This window comes from Manis pentadactyla, chromosome 1, assembly GCF_030020395.1.
Source record: "Manis pentadactyla isolate mManPen7 chromosome 1, mManPen7.hap1, whole genome shotgun sequence".
Lineage (NCBI taxonomy): Eukaryota > Metazoa > Chordata > Mammalia > Pholidota > Manidae > Manis > Manis pentadactyla.
In genome coordinates, this window is record NC_080019.1 from 138239177 (window position 1) to 138262625 (window position 23449).

General features: G+C 36.0%; 1 protein-coding gene across 3 annotated transcripts in view; it reads left to right on the forward strand.

The window, feature by feature from the left end:
- Positions 1-22847, forward strand: part of SAMSN1 (SAM domain, SH3 domain and nuclear localization signals 1) — a 419991-nt gene extending 397144 nt beyond the window's left edge. For all 3 annotated transcript variants that reach the window (XM_057501729.1, XM_036881471.2, XM_036881472.2), the window contains 5 exons: positions 2929-3055; positions 5222-5373; positions 8385-8591; positions 10469-10616; positions 21982-22847. In XM_057501729.1, the coding sequence (XP_057357712.1) occupies positions 2929-3055; positions 5222-5373; positions 8385-8591; positions 10469-10616; positions 21982-22184 (837 nt within the window). In that variant the 3' untranslated portion in view covers positions 22185-22847. The remainder of the gene's footprint in view (positions 1-2928; positions 3056-5221; positions 5374-8384; positions 8592-10468; positions 10617-21981) is intronic.
- The last annotated feature ends 602 nt before the right edge of the window (positions 22848-23449 follow it).

Consider the following 23449-nt stretch of genomic DNA (forward strand, 5'->3'; position numbering starts at 1 on the left):
TGGTATGTAGTAGGAATCCAACTTCTTTTGAATGTGAATATCCAACTATCTCAATACTATTTGTGAAAAGACACTTATTTCCCCATTGTATTGTCTTGGTACCCTTGTCAAAAATCAATTGATCATAAATATATGAGTCATAAACATATGGATTTATTTCTGGACTCTCAGTTCTACTGCTTTGATCTATATGTCTTATGTCCATTCTCATTTCAACCCACTTCAATAGGACTTCTGTCCCCAATATTCCATTAAACAGGTGTCATAATCAGCACTGACCTCTGTGTTGCCAAATCCAATGATCATTTTTTTTTCTTCTTACATTTCTTTTCTGCTGTATTTGATGCAAGTGACAATTTCATTATATATGAAACATTCTCTTCATTGGTTTCTTTGGGTGTTCTTCTTGGCTCTGCTTTCTTTTATGTTCCTCTAAATATTGAGTCTTACTGAGGCTTATTCCTACATGCTCTATTAAATCTACACTCTCCTCCTAAGTCACCTCATCCAGTCTCATAACTTTGTTTCTCACAATTATAATTCTAACTTTGATTTCTCTGTGCATCTATTGTACTTTTGCAACCAACCAACTGATTATTTGATATCACCACTTAGATGTATAATAGATATCTGGAACCTAATATATCCAAAACCAAATTATTGATTCTACAAAAACAGATTTGCTTCTTATCCAGTCTTCCCATAGCAATAGACAACACTGTCATAATTTCTAGATGCTGGAAGGAAGGAAAGATGAGAGGAAGGGAAAAAGAAAGAAGAAAGCTTTTTTTGTTCAAAGTCCCTTCTCTCTCACTTTTCACAGTTCATCATTATATCCTTTTTGTTCTAATTCCTAAGTATATTTAAAGCCTAAGTATAATTTCTAAGTATATCTAGTTTCTCCATGAATATCTATTCCTCTTTAGACTAAATAACTAACCTCTCTTGCCCAGATTACCATAAGAACCACCTAATTGATTTCCTTTCCTCCACTCTTTCCTCCATAAAAGCCAATCTCCTACTAAAAGCCAGAAAGATCTCTGAAAAGTAGAATTTGGAACCCCAGTTAAGATTTTACAATGTACTCCCTTACTATGGTTGGTTATTCCGGTCTTCTGAAAAGCAGATGCTGAGAAGGGAACAGACACAACAAAGACTTATTGGAGGAAATGCCTGTGAAGGATAAAGAAGAATGTGAAGGAAAAAGAAGAAATGGGCAGGAAAAGCCTCCAGATTACAGTGCAAGTCCTGACACCTATAAAGGAGAATAAGAAAGAAGATCAGGTCCAAGTTTCAGATTTCAACACTGTTCTGAGAAAGCTTTGGCCAGATTGATGGGGAGTCCTTGAACCAAAGTTTTCCCGTAGAGAAGCCCCACATCCCACCAAATGGACTCAAATGGTTCCCCCACTGTTTCAGTCATTGGCAGAGAGCGTGGTGTCTGGGCAAGCAGTGGTGAATACAGAAGGGCAGCACCGGAGCTGTCTGTAAAGAAGGTTCTTGCAGCAAGAGATCTGAGTGACACATTCCCGTGACCCCCACACATGGTCCGTGACGCTCTTCCTGACCTGCCTCCAGACTCCCTCTCTGAGCTCATTTCCTTGCACCCTCCTTGCTCTCACTCAGCTCACGTTACCTCAGTCTTGTTGCTTTCCCCTCCAGAACCCAAACTCATTCTGAGTTTAGTATTTTGTTCTTGCTGTTCTTTTTTAAACTGTCTTCAAATCCTCACATAAGTTACATCTGCTTATCATTCAGGTCAAGAATTCAGAGCATACATATTTTATAGAGGAAGCATGAGGAAGCTCCTCCATCTACATCAGCCAACCTTCCCCTAATCCTAATCCCAGCAGCTAATCCTTTCATATTACTCAGTTTCATTTCCTTCAGAACACTTATTCTCCGAAATTGCCTTGCTCATTTTGTTTACTCATTCCTCCACAAGCTGTACACACACACACACAGACACACACACACACAGACACACACACACACAGACACACACACAATCTAGCACACTTAAATGTACCTCATTAGAGCAAGGATCCTGTTATCTTGTTTACCATGGCATCCCCAAGTCCCAAAAGAGTATCGGGTACTTAGATGGTGTTCTATAAACTTATGTTTAATGACTGAATAGAAGACAGGAATGGATAAAAGCAGAGAATCATACGTATGAGTGTATATCATATGTATATTCTAAAGTTTGATCAATGTTTAGAAATGCTTAAAAATGAGGAATATTGAATTACATTTGGTGATTAAGAAAGTTATAGATTTTGTCTAAATTGTCTAAATATGGAAAACATTTTAGGTGTTTTGAAGCAGATGTAATTTGTTTTGAAATTGTATGTCTTTCCTAATTTTATGCAAGATTTGCTTTTCACTTGACTAGATGGCGAGCACGGTATGAGATTTGTAAAGCTTCTTAGATAAGCTTGCTTTAGAATTGCAAAGTGTGCATGCTTTATTCATACCTAGTGATCTGGGGGGGTGCAAATAAATGACATGACAACTATGCAGTTTAAACTTGTAATACTAGATCTCAAAGGATTGTAATGGTAGTGACTTGATGATAAGGAGAACACAAAGAAATCAAAATGCTTTAAGAGATAAAGCATAGATGTTAATAAATCTAGCATTTCTGATTAAATAGTAGAATATTCATCCCAGTGTACAAAAATGAACCATTGTAATTTCAGCTGAATTCCATAATGTGGACTGTTTCATCTAAAGAATTTTTCCAAGTATACTATAAAATGTTTTGCTGGAAATTGAACTAAAGATTAATGACTCTTACATTTTATGCTGATGTATTCCTAAGTATTTTATTGCTAAAATATGTCTTGTTTGTTAAATCAATGCACACAGCGAACATCCCCATGGAAATCAGTCCTCAGCACTTACCTCTGATGTGTTTTCCTGAAGGATGAGGAAGATGACAGTGCCCTCCCATATCGGAACAGTGACCCCATGATTGGAACCCGCACAGAGAAGATCCCCCTAAAAGCCAGTGACTCCATGGACAGTCTCTACAGTGGACGGAGCTCATCAAGTAAGCCACAGAAAAAGGGACCAGATCCCAGATGGGACATTTGGGTTAAGTCAATTAAAAACAATGATTTGCTTCTCTGGGGCTTGTTTATCAAATTAGCAGCAAAGTTCCAGCTACTTAACAGAAATAGTGAAAATGTAGTATGTGTTGAATCCATAAAATTGCTGTTGATTACAATGATACATAACATATTATATAGAATTATGTATTATTTTGAAACTTTTCACACCCTAATTGTCAGGGCTCTTGGGATATGATTACATCCAAGATCATTTTGTGTGATTAAATCTGCATCACTAAAATAAAAATGTATTCTGGGGAGAATTAGCATTATTTTGAGTCAAAATTTTTAAACTGACTTGAAGTATTCAAATAAAATCCTGTTCTGTCTCTTCTTTCCTCTCTTCTTCTCTCTCCCATCCTTCAGTCCTTCCTCTTTCCTCTCCTGCCCTTTCTCACTTTTTCCTTCCTTTCCTTCCCTTTTTTCCTGAAGCATTCTGAGAAAAGCAGGACATTTGCATCAGTTCTGACATTTACTTTCTAGGTCTCTATCCAGCACTAGTGAGTAACGAGTGCCGTACTATGTAAATACTAATTTACATACTAATAGTACGAATATCACCAATTAGGTAACAAAAGGAATCATCACGTGTTCAACAAGGATTTTTCTAAAAACATTGTTTTTAAGAAGAGAATCACTCAGATTTCAGTCACGCATCCTGCTATAATATTTGGATGGAATTACTGATACTGCAGGGTGCCTTATATAACTTTTTATATTACACTTATATCCCTGTAATCTTTTTAGGGCTTTTAAAATGTTTTTTACAAAGTTTATTTTCCATTTCCTTTTAAATCAACTGCTTCTGTTATTTGAAGATGGATTGCAGAGACCAGATGTTCCAAATACCCTGAATTTTTATTCCTTTTTTTCTATTGGCTATAGAACAGTTATTTTGTGAAAGAAAAAGCTAATGCAGAAACATTCAAAGGATATATTTTTGCATGTGTGAAATTTAGATTTCATTAGTATTCATTGCTGCTGTAAGTTTTAAAGTTCCAAGTTGTGATGCTGAATGTGGGTAGAATTTTATTGTCTAGACTGTATACCATGTAGAATGTACTGCAGGGCTTGGGGTAGTTGTGGAAGGGAGTTTGTGCAGAGATGGTGGCCCACTTAACTGTTATCATGTATAGTGTAACTTCTGTGATTAGATGCAACTCATCTTTCTTTTATACCAGTTCATATACAATGTGGAGCATCTTTAAAGATCTTTAATTCCATAATTATTTGAACGAATGGTGGAGAAAGCAGGGCTGTTTCTTCATCGAACAGAGCACCAAAAGGCCACACTGAAGGAAAAAGTGAAGACCACCAAACATGTTGGGGAAATTAAGAGTTACTTCTGCTGGGAACTATTCTCACTCCCAGGCAGGCCAGAAAAATTGAACCTCTTTTCTCATTTTCCTGTGAGGTTCAAAAAATCAGAAAGGCAGAGGACCACAGAATAAGGATTTGGAGCAGTTTAAAAAGCCCAGTTTAAAACATTTCAAGACACTTGAGAGTGCAGACAGAGGAGCATACTTCCTCCTTCCCTCACACGTGCACAAGCAAAAGGGTTTTTTTTTAATATGTGAAGATGCTGCCTCAGAGTGGCTTTGCACTACACAATAGGAAGTCTAGAAAAGCATTCTGCGACACTGGGGCTAAGTTATAGGGAGCCTTGTAGTCTTACGCTTTGACCATTCCTAATCAATAGCACACAAAGATCAAACTGTTGTTATAGGTTTCCGTCTTTGTTTACATGTACGAAATTAATTATATGGCTTGTACGGGGAGTTAAGTCTATACTGTCTGCTTCTTTAGCAAGTGTCCAATGCTCCAAACATTTCACTTGCTACTGTATCAGATTAGGGAGACTGAAGTGCGAGTGTGTTTGGGTTAGTGGTTGAGGAAAGAGTGGCCAGATTGGAGTGCTTAGAGAAAGGTTCAGAGCACATGAATGGCTCACAGGACAGAAATCCTTTAGAGAGAGTGACCAGGAGGCAGAAACTTAGAACCCCCTCAGGAGGCCATCATCCAATGCTTCAGCCGTGTCCAGATGATGGTTCAGAATGTTAGGAACCTTAAATGAGAATTGTTAACCTCTACTCTGCCTTCATCAGGTGGGATAACAAGTTGTTCAGATGGTACAAGTAACCGGGACAGCTTTCGACTCGACGATGATGGCCCATACTCTGGACCATTCTGTGGCCGTGCCAGAGTACACACTGATTTCACACCAAGCCCCTATGACGCTGACTCCCTCAAAATCAAGGTATGTGCACATCATATATTTCTGTATGGTTTATCTAGTGCAGTTGTATGATCTGTTTACAGAGGCACAAGCAGCGGGAACTGAGGAATGAGTGTGCTCTCTCCAGCAGAATCGGGGACTGGTTTACTGTGGCATGAATTTGAACAAAACATGTGAGGTGGAGTAGAGGGTCACTCTGTTGAGACTATTAGCATAAGTGGCTGTTACGTATATAGTGAAGAATCACAGCCTATCAGGAGACAAAGAATTGCCTACATTTTTCTGAAAACCAAAAGCCTCACAGATTGCTACAGTTGTCCAGTTTTGCCTAATACTTCCTGGGGTAACAACAGTGAAGCCAAGGAGAGGGACAAATGGTGGAGATAGCAGACAAGAGTGCAGCAGAGCAGAAGCCTTGGGAACCAGATTCGGCCAGGCAACTTCAGTGCTTAAGTTGGTTGCCATGCGTAGACAAACATCTTTCTCCCAGTGATATTCCCTCTCCTTGCTCTTATCCACTGCATTCATTTTCTAGAGCTGTATAACAAATCACCACAAATTCAAATTCAGGGGCTTCAAATTACACAAATGTATTATCTCAGTTCTGTAGGTCACATGTTTGGGTATGGCTCAATTGGGTTCTCTGCTTAAGGTCTCACGAGGCTGAGGTCAAGGTGTCAGTTGGGACTGTGATTTCACCTGAGGCTCAGGGTCCTCTTCCAAGCTCACTGGCTATTGGAAGAATTCAGTTCCCTGTGGTTGTAGAAAGGAAGCTCCTGCTTTGTTGCTGGGTATCAATGGGGGCCATTCTCAGCCCTTGATGCTGCCAGCCGTGGTCCTCTCTGTAACATGGCAGTTCACTTCTTCAAGGCCTGCAGGAGAAGGACTCACTCATGCTTCATATCTTTTTATTTTTTAAGCTCCTCTACCTGATTAAATGACAAACAATCAGATAATCTCCTTTTTAATTACAAAATTAAGTAATTTGAGACTTTAGTTATATCTGCATAGTCCCTTCTGTTCTATAACACAGCATATTCATGGATGATAAACACATCATTTTCGTAGTCCTGCTTACACTAAAGGAGAGGAGCTATTACAGTAACACAAAGAGAAGATTTAGTGCTAAAATATTTCATAGATGTTAAATTATTCCTTTTAGTAACAAAAAGTGCCACAGCTTAAAGGATCATTATAAACTCTATACTGTCAACACCAAACCAACGTTAACCAATCATTATAAGTTAATTAAGAACTGATACTATTAATAACATTTAAGGCACTAAGCTCTTCTTCCTCTCCCTTGTATGGTACCAAATCAATGTAAACTCAGCTGGAGAATGAGGAAGCCACCGTTCCCCACACTTAGCTCCTTAGTCATTCCATGACAAGGTTTGAAGTCTACGTTTAAGTCTTGGGGAAAGGATGACACTGTAGCCTAATAACCCAATAAATTGTTGGGGAAGGGCAGTAGAAGGGAGTACATTGAACACATTTTGACTCAGCACTGCTTTTCATCTTCCCAATAATACCATGCCAGTGCACCTCTGCTGATGCTAACTAGGGTGATGTTTGTGGAGCTCTTGTAGGACACAGTAAGAATCCCTCAGTATAGCTGAGTATTGAATACTATTATCTCCACCAAGAGGCATTTCCAAAATGAAATTGGGTCTTTGCTTGGTGACCCTTGGGCCTTCCTGGAATGTATACGTTTTACAAATTCAAAGGATAATTGGAAGAATGCAGAGGAGAGCTGCCATGCTTATACATTTCCCCTTGAGTTTTGGGGAATTTTCCAGGTCTACTTAGCTGATCCCACTTAGCCCAGGATTTGATTCCTTATAGCTAAAGGCAAGAAGAATTAAGTGAACAGCTCATAGGGTCAGACAGGCAGACAAATCACAAGTCAGAAAGACCAGATCTTTTAATTGCGTTGAATTCCACTATTACAATACAATATGTGTTTTAGGTGGAAGTCTACACATTCACAGAGCAGTAAGAAAAATATTTTAGTAGCAGATTTAATGCACCATTTGTTTGAGGGCATATCCCAAACATGGAAAAAAAAATCAGAATCTATGATGTTCTTTCTAGAGTAGGAAGTTATAAGTCTCAAAGGAGTAAATATGACTCTTAAATGTAGTCACTGTATTTGCACTGAAGTCAGTTTTCTTCACAAAGAAACACCACTGTGGGATTTTTTAATCTTGACAATAACCAACAGCCCATTGCTAATTAGAGTTTTAGATGTGAATAAAGAAAAAAAGACCATTGGTTTATCCATTCCAATGTGGTTCATTCATTTTTCAATTCAAACTTTGCTGTGGAGTTCAATCTAAACATTATCTTCTCTAGAATAATGAAGTAACATAATTTATCCTCAGTGCACATGTACTTTTGTTAACTAGTTTGTATATAAAGATTTTTGAACAGTTTCATTATTTTAGGTGGACGCAATATTTTAGATGGGTTTATTTTATACTGTCTTTAGATTAATTTTTCAGATGAACTAAAAGCACGGACAGAGTCACAGACTTGTCTTTCTTCCCCATCCACATTTGGGAGCCCCTCCCGGAATGATGGCTTGAGCTTTACCACATATATATCGCTTTGACAGGATGAATGAAAAGAGCATCATTTTTGAGTTTAGACAACTTAGGCTTGAGGTCTGTTGATGCTATTAATTTAACTTCTAAAGCTCTTGGGAAGTTATTTAATGTTTGTGTATGCAAAATTATTTTATAATTTATGTTGTGCTCTATAAATATAAATTGATAAGTTGATATGATATAAAAATCATAAGCATGTCATCAAATGCATGTAGGAAATTTTATTCAAGCATGTTGAAGTTCTCTTCATTATTATTATTAAGTAGTTTCCTTGAAATTTCTACTTAAATTTATTTCTGTTATCTCTGAACTCCCTTAGCATATGCTCTCATTATTCTTATTTTCTGTGATTTCATTCTTTCTACCAATTGTCATAGCATCAGAGTTCTCTGAAATCTGATTTGTGTCTTTCTTTGTTCTTAGAAAGGAGACATCATAGACATTATCTGCAAAACGCCAATGGGAATGTGGACAGGAATGTTGAATAATAAGGTGGGAAACTTCAAATTCATTTATGTGGATGTCATCTCAGAAGAGGAAGCAGTCCCCAAGAAAATGAAGGTGCAGCGAAGGGGTGGAAAGGAAAACCCTAAGACTTTGCAAGAGTTCTTAGAGAGGATTCACCTTCAGGTTAGTAAACCTGTGGCCTATTTAATTTTAGTGGTGTATAGATGGAATGATTGAGGAGAATAGTTCAGTGTTCGTATAGTGTTGTTAAAAAATACGACTTACAGCAAAGGAAAATCTGTTTTCCAAGAACAGTTCTTATTTCTCTTTATTACTTTTATTATGCAAAGACAGATCTTGATATAACATCCCTTGGACTAAACCCTAATGTTACTTAGCAATGACAGTAGAGATTAATGTTCAGAAAGTGCAGTGAAAAATGAAAAATACCTATGAGAACAAAAGGCCCAGAGAAAACATCTAAATGATAATGATGAAAAGAGTATGAAAACTGAAGGTAAAAATCCAGAGAACTGAAAAGAAAAATGAAATTTTTATTTTTTGTAGGGCAGAGATCAAAATCAAATCAAGAGAATATAACTTAGTAAAATTGTTTTAAAAGTAATTTGTTAGGAAACAGTGATCATTCTGCCCCCATAATGACTGTGTTAAGGAAGCTATGTTGTCCATATTTATAATCCAGTTATCTACTTGTTATATTAGCAAAATATTTATGAAATATCTACCCTGTTAAATTGTGTGTATACACAATACACGTAGCCTCACTCAATTTACTGTTTTGCAATCCATTTCTAAAATTAATGCAGCAGTACTTAAATAGTTCTCAAAACTGATCAAGGCCTGCTAAACCTTCCTTAATTGTTTTTCCTGATTTATCTAGTTATATTCCTGTCTGTAGACACACTATCTAGTCCTTCTTATATTGTTAGGATTGGTGCACCCCAGAATGGGCTATTCTTAGAGGGAGTACAGGTTTGAATTCTGCCTCTCCTACTTTGTTCTCTGACCTGTGAGAAATATAAGGTCTAAGGAAATGAAATAACTTACTTAAGAACCCATAGTTAGATGGTTATGTCAGGATGGGAATTTTAGTTTCTCTATTCTTACTTAGAACTCCTTCTAAGATACATTTTCCAAAGAATTGCTACTCTTTTATTGTAAGAAAGGGCTAGTAGTTAAGTTCTTCCTGATTACTTAAAACTTTTATACTTCCTCTTATTTAATTTTAGTAAGCAAAATAAGGATATTGAAATTATGATTAAGTAAAATGGAAGGAATTTTTGAGGTAGTTGAAATACACTCAACTACAATTTACATTTTTATTGTTACAAGGAACAGAGGTTACATAAATAACATACCAACTCTTAAATCAGAAGCCTATGAATTTTAAACTAATACATATTGATGCAAATGATGGACAAAATATACATGTTGAGAAAAGGAAACAATACTAACCACAGTGCTTGTATGCTTAAAAGAGCTTTTAATTAAACAAAGTCTGGAATTCCTTAGGTTTATAAATGTCTTTCAACCAAAATGCTAAGTGAATTCTTTATATAGAATTGCATCTGTTTTAAATTCATTTTTTAAACTACCCAAGAAGTTAATGAAGATAAATATTTTTGTAATTAAGCAAAAGGAGATGTAGATTCAGAAATATTTATTTACTCTTTTAGAGGCATTTTGTTGATAGATGTAAGAGTATACTAACTTTGTCAACTATTTGAGAAATAAAAATGTGACAAATGGGACAAATGATCCAGTTAATTAATTGGTCCGTGATTTAGCATTGTATAGTTTAAGGTAGTTATTTCTTCTTTACATTTGTCCTTCCAGAAGGCGAGAATTTTACAACATATTCTTTTAAGGGCCCTAGAGTTCACATGTGGAAAACTAGCACCATTAAAACAAAGTTAAGCAAAAGTTCTACTGGCACTTTTGGTTTCCATATGCACTTCTATACTTTCTTTAAATCTAAGGAGAAGTTAAAATATTTAAATCTGATTTACTTTATATTATACATATTCTTCTCCCCACAGGAATATACCTCAACACTTTTACTCAATGGTTATGAGACCCTAGAAGACTTAAAGGATATAAAAGAGAGTCATCTCATTGAATTAAATATTACAAATCCAGAAGACAGGATGAGGTTACTATCAGCTGCTGATAATCTCGATGAAGAAAGTAAGTGTGTTGCTACTTTTCTCCATAGTTGATAATCACTACTTAATGTAAATAGTAAAAATCATTAAAAACAAAGCCCCAATTTTATTTACTGAGAATCATACAAAGCAATATTTCCCATAAAATAAGTGTTTTCTTATTTATTTGGAAAAAACAACTCTGATCAAGTCTATAATTAGGAAAAAGACTTTTTTTTCCTTATTGGACTCGTAAAATCAAAAAACTTTTCTAGGTAATTCATTTAGATTCTGCAAAGCTATTAATTTACATGGAAGTGGATGCCTGCATTCCTAAGAACTGAGAGAGTTAGAGACAACTATTTAGTGACAGCATGAACCATTAGTGAGAAATGTCATCTGTGACTTCAGTAGAACAGCACAGAGCATGGCTCTGAGCTAATGAGCCTTTGCGCCACACAGAAAATTCATCTCATTACCATACAGTCACATCTTGTATGTGTTTATAGTATTCTTTCAAAATGTTGTAATAGCTTGCAAAAATATTCAGCATTCACTTTTATTTCCTAAAATGGTTCTCTGTATTTGTAAGTATAAACTGAAGATGGAGTGACACATGCATTCTCACCTGAGGCAGAATAATTGACTGCACCAACTGGATTTGAAAGAGGATAGCTTTTGTTTTTACAATTGCCCAATCAGAAGCCTCTTTTCAGTAAATCCGGTCAGGCTCCCAAAACCCTAAACTCAGGGTGTGCCAGACTCTACAAAGAGTATTTTTTTAGGGAAGAAAAAAAGAGGGAGGTGTCTAATTTTAAGAGATAGAAAGGAATTTAGATCATCCAATCCAACCTTCTCTTTCCAAAGTAATATTCATAATAATCACTAACATTTTTTAATTTTGGTATCACTAATCTACAATTACATGAGGAACATTATGTTTACTAGGCTCCGCCCTTCACCAAGTCCCCCCACAAACCCCATTACAGTCACTGTCCATCTGTGTAGTAAGATGCTGTAGAATCACTACTTGTCTTCTCTGTGTTGCACAGCCCTCCCCATGCCCCCCCCACATTATACATGCTAATCATAATGCCCCCTTTCTTTTCCTCCCCCCTTATCCCTCCCTTCCCACCCATCCTCTCCAGTCCCTTTCCCTTTGGTAACTGTTAGTCCATTCTTGGGTTCTGTGATTCTGCTGCTGTTTTGTTCCTTCAGTTTTTTCTTTGCTCTCAATACTCCATGTATGAGTGAAATCATTTGATACTTGTCTTTCTCCGTCTGGCTTATTTCACTGAGCATAATACCCTCTAGCTCCATCCATGTTGCAAATGGTAGGATTTGTTTTCTTCTTATGACTGAATAATATTCCATTGTGTATATGTACCACATTTTCTTTATCCATTCATCTACTGATGGACACTTAGGTTGCTTCCATTTCTTGGCTATTGTAAATTGTGCTGTGATAAACATGGGGGTGCATCTGTCTTTTTCAAACTGGGCTGCTGCATTCTTAGGGTAAATTCCTAGAAGTGGAATTCCTGGGTCAAATGTTTCACTAACATTTTTGAACATGTTCTCTGAGTAAAACTTTGAGCCAAGGTTTGTATATTAATTATCTTCTTTAATGCTTTCTACAACTCTGTGAGCTAGATGATACTGTTCCCATTTTTATGAGAAAGTGGGAAGGTAAGTAACTCATCCAAGCTCATGCACCTTGTGAACTGGAGAGCTAGGGAGCAGCATTTGCAATGCTATGCTACGCTTTCTATACTTCCTACAAATTACAGACCGGATGGAGAGGAAGGAGGACTCAAGCCTCTTGACAGTCCCTTCTTGGGCTTTCCTACATACTTTCTCATATGCCCCACAAACTGGGCATAGTTGCACAGCACATGCTTATTACACATTGGCCTTTTATCTAGTAGCAATTTACTTTTTAAAAAAATGTACCTCACTTTATTCTTACTTGCTGTCTTGAGTTTGCACAGATCTTCATCCTTTTCAAAGAGTTTTCACAAATTAGTTTCAACTAATCTGACACCTGCAGAATTGATTTTACCCTTAGACCAAGATGTTTATATGCATTCTTTGAAGTTATGGAGACTAGGAGATGCAAAATAGAGGGCGAAGGGACCACAGAGGCAGACAAGGTCAAACTGAAGAAAGCAGCCAGTTTACTTAAGAGATAAGCCGAAACAATACTGTTCAGTGTAAATATCTTTACAGTTGAGCAGCAATCTTTCAGGTAAATGAGGCAGTTTCTTTCACATCTTGTTATTTCAAAACATGGCTCCTCACTAAGCAATTTTTAGGCTAAGAAACAGTTGATTTCTTGTAATTGATAATATTCAGTATCATTGTCAATACATTCCAAAATAATTTGATGCTGAAGTAGAGGGAGGGAGAAGAGTATTTTTGAACTCTTGTAAATAATTGTTTTTCTTTTACAAATACCATCCACATAGGTATTTTGCCTATTTTACAGATGAAATATATTTCAGAGATTAATTTCAAAGAGGTCAAACAACTGATACGTAGCAGAGCTGCAATTTTAATCAAAGGCACTCTGCTGTAAAAATCCAAGCTCCTTCTTTCAATGTGCAAACTGGTAAATATGAAAAAACAATGAATATCTGGAAATGGAAATTTTCTACTACTTCGCCAATTTTCTCAAGAGCTTCAGTTCAGCTTTCCATTTCAGAATGTGGAAGCTAATAGTGAAGTGTGAATAGAATCCTTGCAATAGCATGACTCCTGACAGGCAGGAAGCTCTGGCTGCACTACAGTAGAGTTCATGAATCGGTAGGGGTGAGAGAGCCTGGGTAAGCAAGGCTTTCACCCATGAAACAGTGTTCATCAGGGACCCACCGCGGGAAGACAGGGCCAGGGCCAAAGGATCGGGCCACTTCAGGCATCCATGTAATTTCTTCATTCCACCTCCCTCATCACCCATCTACTTTCTGTGTTAAGAAACACAAAAGTAAAACGCACAAGAACAACAAAAAGTAATGATTTGTAGATATCATTTTAGAGCAAGGTGTAATTTTAAAAGCCATCTGACCCAAATTCTTCCTTTGCAAAATGGGGAAACTAAAACTAGAGTAGGTAAGCGGCTTTCTCAAGGTCACATATCTAGAACTCAGTCTCCTAAATCTATTAGAAACACATTCTACTATGCCCTGATCTCTTATAACAAAACACATTATCTCCAAAACACGACATGACTTTCCATGTTTGATATTAAAACGTACAAATCCCCCAAATTATTTTTGTTTCAAAGCTTTGAAAACAGCACATGAAGGCCACTAGAAGGTGATCATTTAATAATAATACAGACAGAAAGGTACAAACATACATACACTGAGCTGAATTCTGGGAGAAGAAAAATGAAAAAAATGCAGATTCAACCAGTGTTTGTTGTCAACACACAACACTGAGATTTTTCTTATTTTAATCTTATAGTCTAAAGTAGTACTAGAATATACATGTCAAAAAGATGCATATTGCATGTAAGACTATTCTGACTGAAAGCTATTTATCTTATACAAAACTGCTTTGCTCAAGAAATAAAGAAGAATGACTTCTATTTATTGATAAGATGCTGAGTTTTGATGATTTGGCACCATGCTTCTGTATGCTTATTTTTATCTATACTCTGCCCTGTGAATCATATCTTCTACAACCATGCTAAAGATTAAATGTACAACCTTCATGTACCTTGAATAATAAAGATCTTGGGTATATGGTTATGTAAAACTATGATATTATTTAAAAATATGCATGTCACAGTCATAGGTTAAAAATAGTTAGCTGTGGTGTGTGTGTGTGTGTATAAATGGGGTATGAAAATTGGCCAGGATTATATGTATTCATTTTGTTTTGATCATTGAATCACATTTTTGGGGAATATTAGTAAATTCCTGGTTTAGAGCCTCATTGCTTGTTTGGTTGGGAACTGGAAAATTTTGCTTTGTGTGCATTCAATATAAAAATTGAGCCAAGTGGGCACCTGTTTTGAAACAAGAGCTAAAATTTTGAGATAATGTAGAAAAAAGAAACATAAGCCCCAGGTGAACCTTTAATACATTTACAGGAACCACCTGGATGAGAGATGGGACGGGGACAAAAACAGACATCTGAGACTTAGAGCAAGCAATTTTCTTTTCTCTTAGGCCAAAATAGATAGCATTGTACCCAATTTGACCTTGAAAATGTAAACTGGATTAAACTTTTTAGGTCACCACTTGACAGGAGGTAAAGATGCTTCTCCAATAAGCTTATAGAAGGCTGGCTGGCTAGTGGTGTTCAAGCTGATTACAGGATTACCTCTGGACTAGGATAGCAACATCAGGGTTCTGCAATCCCACTAAGAGCAGTACAGAGATATCCTGGATTTGCTCCCGTGTTGCATTAGAACTGAGCAGAATTAGGTCACTGGCTCCCTCGGTTGGAATCTAGATGAGGTTAGAGGAAGAGAAATTAGGGTGAGACTAAGCTCTTGAAGGAGCAAAAGAGCAGAATCTGTTTGTTTTGTGCATATTAGGATTTCTGTTAATCATCTGAATTTTAAAATGGTTGTTTATTTTGAATAAAGATTCCCAGCAAGAACAGAGAATATGTATGTGGGTGTGTTGTTTCATAAACACAACCTTTAAGACCCCTTTGCCTTGCAGAGAAATGCCTCTTTAGAATAGTAAGATAGTTAACTGCTGTTTATAGTAAATATTTTCTCTTTATTTTGAATGTATTCCTCTTTTCACACATTTAGAAGCACTTTGATGTGTCTTAAAAGTGTGTCTATGAGAATGTGTACTATGTCCTTGGGGAAAATGGGTGATGGAAATATCTTGTTCTCCCTATAGCACAGGGATAATTAAATTTTAAATGGAAGAAAAAAAAAACAACTTAGAAACTGAATAAGCAAACCATACTAGAATCTGCACATAATATATTTCAGGTACTGGCAAACTGCAGTGCTCAGTGAAGAGGAAAGGGGGAGGCTGGGTTGTGTGCCAGACTTTCTGCACCAGCTGTGGTCACAGCAGCCCCTCATTGCTTAACTATCCCTGGTTGTGCCTTCCTGCCTGCCTACCTGCCCAAACGATGCAGGGCAAATGGCAAGGCCCAGCCAGGAGCCTGGAACATGAGGTGCCAGCAGGGGAGATTTGTGCTTATGCCAAGCAGCAGTCCAGCAGTTGGCCTGACAGTATGCCAGGGTAGCCTAGTGCCCTAGCCCCTGACATGCCTGCCTGGTGTTACTAACCCACCTACCATATGACTTGAATCTAGATTCAAGAAATGTACAGCCATTAAGAAAAGATTTGCTAACTATCTGCATATACAGAGAAAGCACACAGGCATATTACATTTATGCATTTTTAAATATGTATTTAATATCGATTTCTAGTCATAGCTATTTAATTTGTTCAGATTTCCTTTTGGTTTCATCTACTAAGATTTAAGTTATGATAGATGTCATGTTCTATATAATACTAAAAAACTATAAAATGAAATATAAACATTTTTACTCTTCTACGAGAGAGCAATTCTCAGAGAAAAGATTTCACAGAATTTCCCTTTTCACCTCAGTCACCCAAGGAACTTATAATGCCTGCATGTGGAGGGCACCCCTGGGCTTGTGTTTATATTGCACTGAAACTGTGTACTAGGTACGGCTTTGTAATGATCAACCTGACCAAACAAGACTGAATCCTTGATTACCATGTACCTCCCTAAATACTGTACTGTGCTGCCTTGAAGTGAGCAGATGGTTAACAAATGCTTGTAGAATGAATAAATGTTGAGTGAGGGAGTAAAAAGATTTGCAAATAGCAAGCAAGACTTTGCTAATTATAAAGCTTTAAGTCCCCTATAATTCCACCTCACATTTAAAAGTTTTTCTAATAGGCAGGTGGTTGTTGGTATATATTGTCATGATTTTGATTTTTTTATGCATATAATAACTATGTGTACATGTGCAAGAGTATAAATGAGTACATTTCTAGAAGGTAATAATGTAAAAACTATCAAAGTTTAAATTGTGCATACTTTTGTATCCAGAAGTTCCAGTTTTAGGAATTTTTTTGAATAACTTCAACATACAAATGCATAAAAACGCTAGCTAAACTACTAGTAGTTTAGTTAAAAACTAAAACCAATGTGAGCTTCCATCAATAATTAATTTGCTAAATAAATTAAGATATATGCACACGATAAAGTAGTATGAAAATAATTAAGAAAATATAATGCACCCTGACATTAATCAATGTCCAGAACACATTAAATGGTAAAAGCAAATTGTAGATCAGTAACATGTAAGGTAATCTTATTTTTGTCAAGTAATACATTTTAATTATTTTAAATAATAAATTAGGATTTTTTTACAATGTCAAGTACACAGGATTAATTTAACCTATAAGAAATATGAAATTGATTTCTGAGGGCTCCTAAATAAGCAATGTAGTATGATAGTTTTTAATTTTATTTGTTCACTACCAAAGTTGTCAGTCTAATATGACTCAACCAAGGGTAAAATATTTGGGGGACCAAAGCCTTCCACAGGGGTGTGCGCAGTTGGGCAGAGCGACATCTTAAGGTGCTGTCCATATTGGTGCTGCATGATTGGATCTCAAGGGCACATGCCTCTGCCCTGGCCAAAACAGCTAGCACCAAGGATATGGAGGTGCTGTGGGTGGGAGTGAAAAGATTTGCTCTCCAGCACACATGTCATGAGAGGGTAGACCACCATTCTAGGATGCGGAGAGGTATGCAAAATGAGGGAAAGTCATTCAACTCCATATTCTCCTGCCTCAGGAACTCCATAGTCTCAGGAAAGCAGCAGGAACTAACTGGTAGTCCATGAAGGAGGTCCTGTTTTTCATTTATTCTTGTTATTTTTCCAAAAGGTGGGTCATCATTCAAATGAAATGAACACCAAATATTCACCTCAATTGGAAAATAAAAGCCTCAAATGGGGCTGCAACATGAGGTGAGGTATTAAGCCCTCTTGAGATATATATAAAACCTGGGTTTTTCTCCTATGGAGATGCCACCAAGTTAGGAAAAAGAGGAGGATAATTCAAAGAGCCACGTGGTACCTTCATTTGAATTTCAACAAAATTCCTTATTCGATCTTCTTTAGCTCATATTTCCTTTAATTAATCTAAACATCACATTCGTTTTATTTTTTTTTAATGGTTTATAAGACACTTTTGCTGGCTAGGCATTGTCCTATGCCCTCTAGATTGCATTATTTTATGGTACTTGGCCCAAAGAAACAGAAGCTTCATACCTAAGGCAAACAAGACAGTAAAGTTAAAATCTGGAATATATGAGTAAAGAAAACTGGGAAAGTCAAGCCAAAACTAGTAGTTTACATTTTTATTGCAATCTTAACTTTCTAATATGTGAATATGGGATAAATTTCCTTCCTTAGACTTTGAAAACTTTTTACCAGAATTTGGATCTAGTTTGGTTCCCTTCAAACTTTCTTCACCTTTATATAATTGCCTATACTTAATTAAATGTTAAATTCCAATATAATTATTTTATGAATAAATATATTTGCTGTCCTTCCAATATAATCATTTTATGAATAAATGTATTCACTGTCTTCTGTTTTAATCACCATACTGCTTTTTAACTCCATCAATGACTATCTTAACATGTTGAACTATGCATGGGCTTTATATAATTCCATAAGAATTTTGGTAAGAAATAAAATATTGTAATATGAAACTAGTCCTTCATGGCAATATGATTCCCAAATAATTTTTTCTTAACATGATTATTTTATTTTTGTTACATAAGAATACAGAACTGTTTGGGGGCTGCTTTCTGGACCTCCCACTAGGCCTATGTTAGCTGGCAGCAATAAGAGATACCCTTTTTCAAAGTGCTTAGTAATTCTCCAATGTAGGCTTAAATTAATGAACTCTAATTCCCCAAATATAGTCTTTGCAGTATTTGCAAACCATTCAGGGCCTTTTATTGAAAAACTGTACCATTTTAATTTTTTTTTTTATTGTAGGCAATCTGAGAAATATGGAGGAAATCTATCAAAACATGTAACTCTTTCATTTGTGAATATGTGCATATGGCTATATGTTTCTGCATAATTATAACAAAAGAAAAATTAAGTTACATATACTTACTTTTCAACTTAGCATATTATCAGAAACATTTTGGTATAAAAAAGATGCACTCAGGTGTCCTACAGCAAGTCTGTAATTTTGGAGGGAGACTGTTTCTTATTCCAATGTGTTACTTGCCTGGTTAGCTCAGATGACTGGACCATGGGACAAAACTGAAGAAGGTTATAGTTTCAATTTCTGGGTAGGTCAGTTAGCTTTACTGTGTTCCATGGCCACATGAAGGGATTAAATGACTTAGAAAGAAAATGTCTATGTATTAGTATGAATTCATCCCCTCTGTTGGAAAAACCACCCATAGCACAAGACCTAGGTTTGTGCCAATTACTGTCATTAGCATCAGGATGAAAAACACAAGAGGAAAATCTTGATTCTCTAAATACAAAAACTGAATGCTATAATACTTTCATTTCCATAATATAACATAATGGCCTGCCTTTTCTTTTTATGGTTACAGTTGAGGGGCTCCAGCTGATCACCTGCCTGAAATTATTGCAGGCCTGGTGGGAAGCATTTGAGGAGGCATAGTCATGTTTTCATTTCACTAGGAAATCATTTAGCAAATTACTGCTGTTCTGTAAATTACTGTGCTGCATAACTTTCATACTGAGAAACTATTTCCTTTTTCCATAAAAATTATAGATGAAAGGTTTCTACAATAAATAACCAGTATTTAAAATAAACCAATTCCTAGAATTTAGAGAATGTGATATAGCATTTCTTAGGTGAAAATAAAAACAAATAACATTTTATTACTAATATTAAAAAATGACATATTCTCTGTTAAAGTAAGACTTTTATTTATTGTTTGTGTACTTTGTTACTCTTAGAAAGGAATGTATAGAGGCTTTGGAGGATGAAATAACATGCTAAGTACTTTTTTTTTTAAAGAGAGATAATTTGGGGAATTAGATTTCATTAAGCCTAAATTGTATATCTTGAAAAAAGCCCCACAAACAGCAATCATCCTAAATAGAACACAGTATTGGGAGCAGTTTTTATTATGCCAAGGCCTGTTTAGCATGTCAGTCTGAAAGGAAGTAACTCAGTTCTTTTAATTTTGTGTTGAGGTGACAGACCCAAATATAATCTGGGGAAATATGACTTTATCCCCACAAAGATTCTAAGAGGATCACACTCCAAATACAGTGATCACTGCTGATGTGGCAGGAAGCATTAAAAAAGGACTAATTTCTCTGGCCTTTTCCAGAAACACTTGGATAATGGAACACAGAGCTGGCTCTTTCACTTCAGTGGCAATAAGGTAGAAAAGCAGAGGCAAGGGAGAAAGCTTTTCCTCAGAAAATGAGGTACCATTTCATTTCCACCTTTTCATAAAAGAAGGGCTTGGAAGCAAAAGTGAACGACCAATGCTCAAAAAAAAAAAATCACTATTAAGTAGATTCCCCCTAAACCTAAAAGTTGTCATGACTAATAGAGAAAATCCTTCATGGTAGCTAAAACTTTAAAATAAACAATCACAATTGGTGCCTATTAAAGTTAAAACTCCTTATGCCTAAAACTAGTTATAACACGGTAGACTTCAATATCTGATACTTGAATCCACTGTTAAATAAAGTTGTGGCAACTGCAGAGAAGACTCAGAAGAATGGCGTAAATGTGGTTCCACTATTGCAAATAAAAGTTTTGAGGAGAAGGGTAAAAGAACAGTTTTGATTCACTTTGAAGATGAGTAGACTAAGAAATTGTTTTTATCATTTTTTTCAATCTTTCTCAACCTGTGTTCCTCATCTAAACCAAGGATATAGAAAATAATTTAATTTTTTCTCAATTCCTCCATGAATGGCCTATAAATAGTACCATTTTAGATACACCGAAGAGAAGTTAATTCATTATATACAAGGATGCCTTAGGGCACCGGGGCTCAATTCTCTCTTATAACAGAGGTTGATAACAACTGGATACACAGTGGGCCATAAACTAATGTTGGCAAGATATCTGGAGCCTAGAAAATGCATTTTAAAAGCAGGAAATGTGTAGACAAAATAAAGGGTGTATTTCTTAAAGATAAATTACTTAGCATTGTATCAGTCTATTAAGGAAAATTATACAATTTCCTCCTGCCAAAGATTTTGAAATTGGTATTTCCTCTCTTCTTATTGGAGGGGATGAAGTATATAGCCTCTGAAGGCAGAAGTCTTGTTCCACCCTGAAAGGTCTGCGTTCAGTTCTTCCATTGTGGGGCTATTCAAATGTCCAAAGTGGGAAAGCCCCAAGGTTAGGAGGTGAAAAAACAAGAAATGGTAAAACAGCTGGGAGGTGGTGGCCTACAATCCATCTCCTCTCTGAGGAATACATCTCATGATGCAGAGAAATACCCATTTACCAGCAACAGGGAAGGCAAAGAAATTTTACATTGACAAAGATAATGATGATGCTCAAGGATTCTTGAGAAGAGTATAACTTTACAGGCTGCTTAGATTCTTTATAAACATCTTTTCTTACATCCCTGATATTAATTTTTTTCAAAGATAATGTCTGTTGAATCTAAAATAGTGCTTTGATGACACAGAATTACCAATCTGAACATGAGTGAAGGTTATTCAGAACTACAAAGATATAGAAAACAAACCAAATAAGGCAGATTCGATGGAAGTGGTGGTGGTGTACAACCAAAAAGCAACCTGGTTTCCATGTCTACTTTTCTGATGAGGGCAAACATGGTAAAACTCTGGATACTTTACATTTTATTAGTTAAATTCCAAGTAATTAAAGTCCTGCTATACACTGTTGCCCATAGTTATCTTTTATTCATTAACCAACTTTATCATGATTCTAAAATTGCTCACAAAGATCATTACTGACTTGGATTGTACATTTAAACTACAAATGACTTTTTCTAATGTTACTTTAAGGAGTATTTGGACAAGGCATCAGTCACACTGTGGATACAATCTGCTGTCTCTGGCAACTTATCATTAATGTAAAATGAGAGGCATATTGATCTTTGCATATGCAAGCAGTTCACATGAATTCCATGAACTGCAAGTGAGCAACAAAGGGCAAACTTTGTCTTCTAAGAAAACAGTGACTTAAATATTTGAGTGTTCTTTTATAATAAATAAATTAATTAATTTAAAAAAATCTCTTTTATAATATATGTAACATTTACTTAGAGAAGTTTCAATTGTAATGAAATCAAGTTTGAAACAGTTAAAATAGCTTGAAGATGCGTACATGAATAAAACTTTTCTTGGCTTTTCCTAACTGTTGCACTTTTTTTTGCATTTATAGCTATTCAAGAGCAAGAAAATGAATCTATGCCCTTATCCTTAAGCCCAGACATCTCCTTAAATAAGTCACAGTTAGATGACTGCCCAAGGGACTCTGGTTGTTATATCTCATCAGAAAATTCAGATAATGGCAAAGAAGATCTGGAGTCTGAAAATCTGTCTGACATGGTACAGAAGATTAGTATCACAGAGCCAAGTGACTGAACACACTTCTCAACTCTATCTGCAGATGCATTCTATTTTAACTCATCTTGAGTGAAGGAAAAGAAGTGTTTGCAGATACTGTTAAAGTTACAGTATTTTCTTCTGAATGTACATAAAAGTTCATATTTCTAACATTCCCAATTATTGTAAGTAACATGTATATTTATTATCCTAAATGCTACATGTTAATATTTCACTTGCTTAAGGAAAAATATTATGTAAACCTTTGGTATGTGTGACATAAACTTTATTTGGCTTCATTTTACAAGTGCAAAGTGATCAATTCTGCAGAGAAAATCCTCTTTTTTTTCATACCTGCCAGCTTTGAATTTGTGTATATTATTAAATGAATAGAAATGCAGCATGTGTCTGTTTAGCCAATTGTCCAAGCAACATTTACACTTATACTTTTGTACTTACAGGAGAAGTGGAAGTTAATATTGGGGGACATTTTATCCTGATCCACAGTGGAGTTTTAGTAATTGTCTTTTCTTGATTTTTTCACTGTTATCTGCTATAAAAGTATAGATAAAAGTATATTATCAATTGTGGTTTAGTAAAACTAATTTTAATAATTGTACAGATGTTTCATCTTTGAGTGTAAATATTTTTATTTTGAAATAACCTAATTTTAATAATAAAAAGAACTATGTGCATTTTGTATGTTCCAGACTAGTGTTGTTTAAGATATTTTCATATTAAACCTTTAGACAAAATATCTCCTACCACAAGGTTTTATAGTCAGTTCTCGCTTTTTTATATATTAAAGATACCCAAATCAACTCCTCAGTCTGTCTCCTGAACCCCAGATCTATATTATTCAACTTCCTAAATACTTCTCTGTATTAGTCAGCTCAGGCTGCTGTCACATAATACCATGGACTAGGTGGCTTAAACAACAGAAGTGTATTTTCTCACAGTTCTGGAGGCTAAAAGTCCAAGAGCAGGTCACCAGCATGGTTGTGTTCCAGTGGGAGCTCTTTCTGGCTTGCAGATAGCTGCCTTCTCACTGTGTCCTCAGTGTCAGACACAATCTCTCTAATGTTTCTTCTTATATGGGCACTAATCCAATCATGGGAGCCCACTCCCATGACTTCATCTAAACCTGATTATCTCCCAAAGGCCCCAACTGCAAATACCATACTTTGGGGGTTAGGGCTTTAAATATGAATTTTGGGGACAAGTGGGCCAATTCAGTCCGTAGCACTCTAGGAAGCTTTGACTCAACATACCCAAATCCTTGATTTTCTCCACAAATTTGTCTC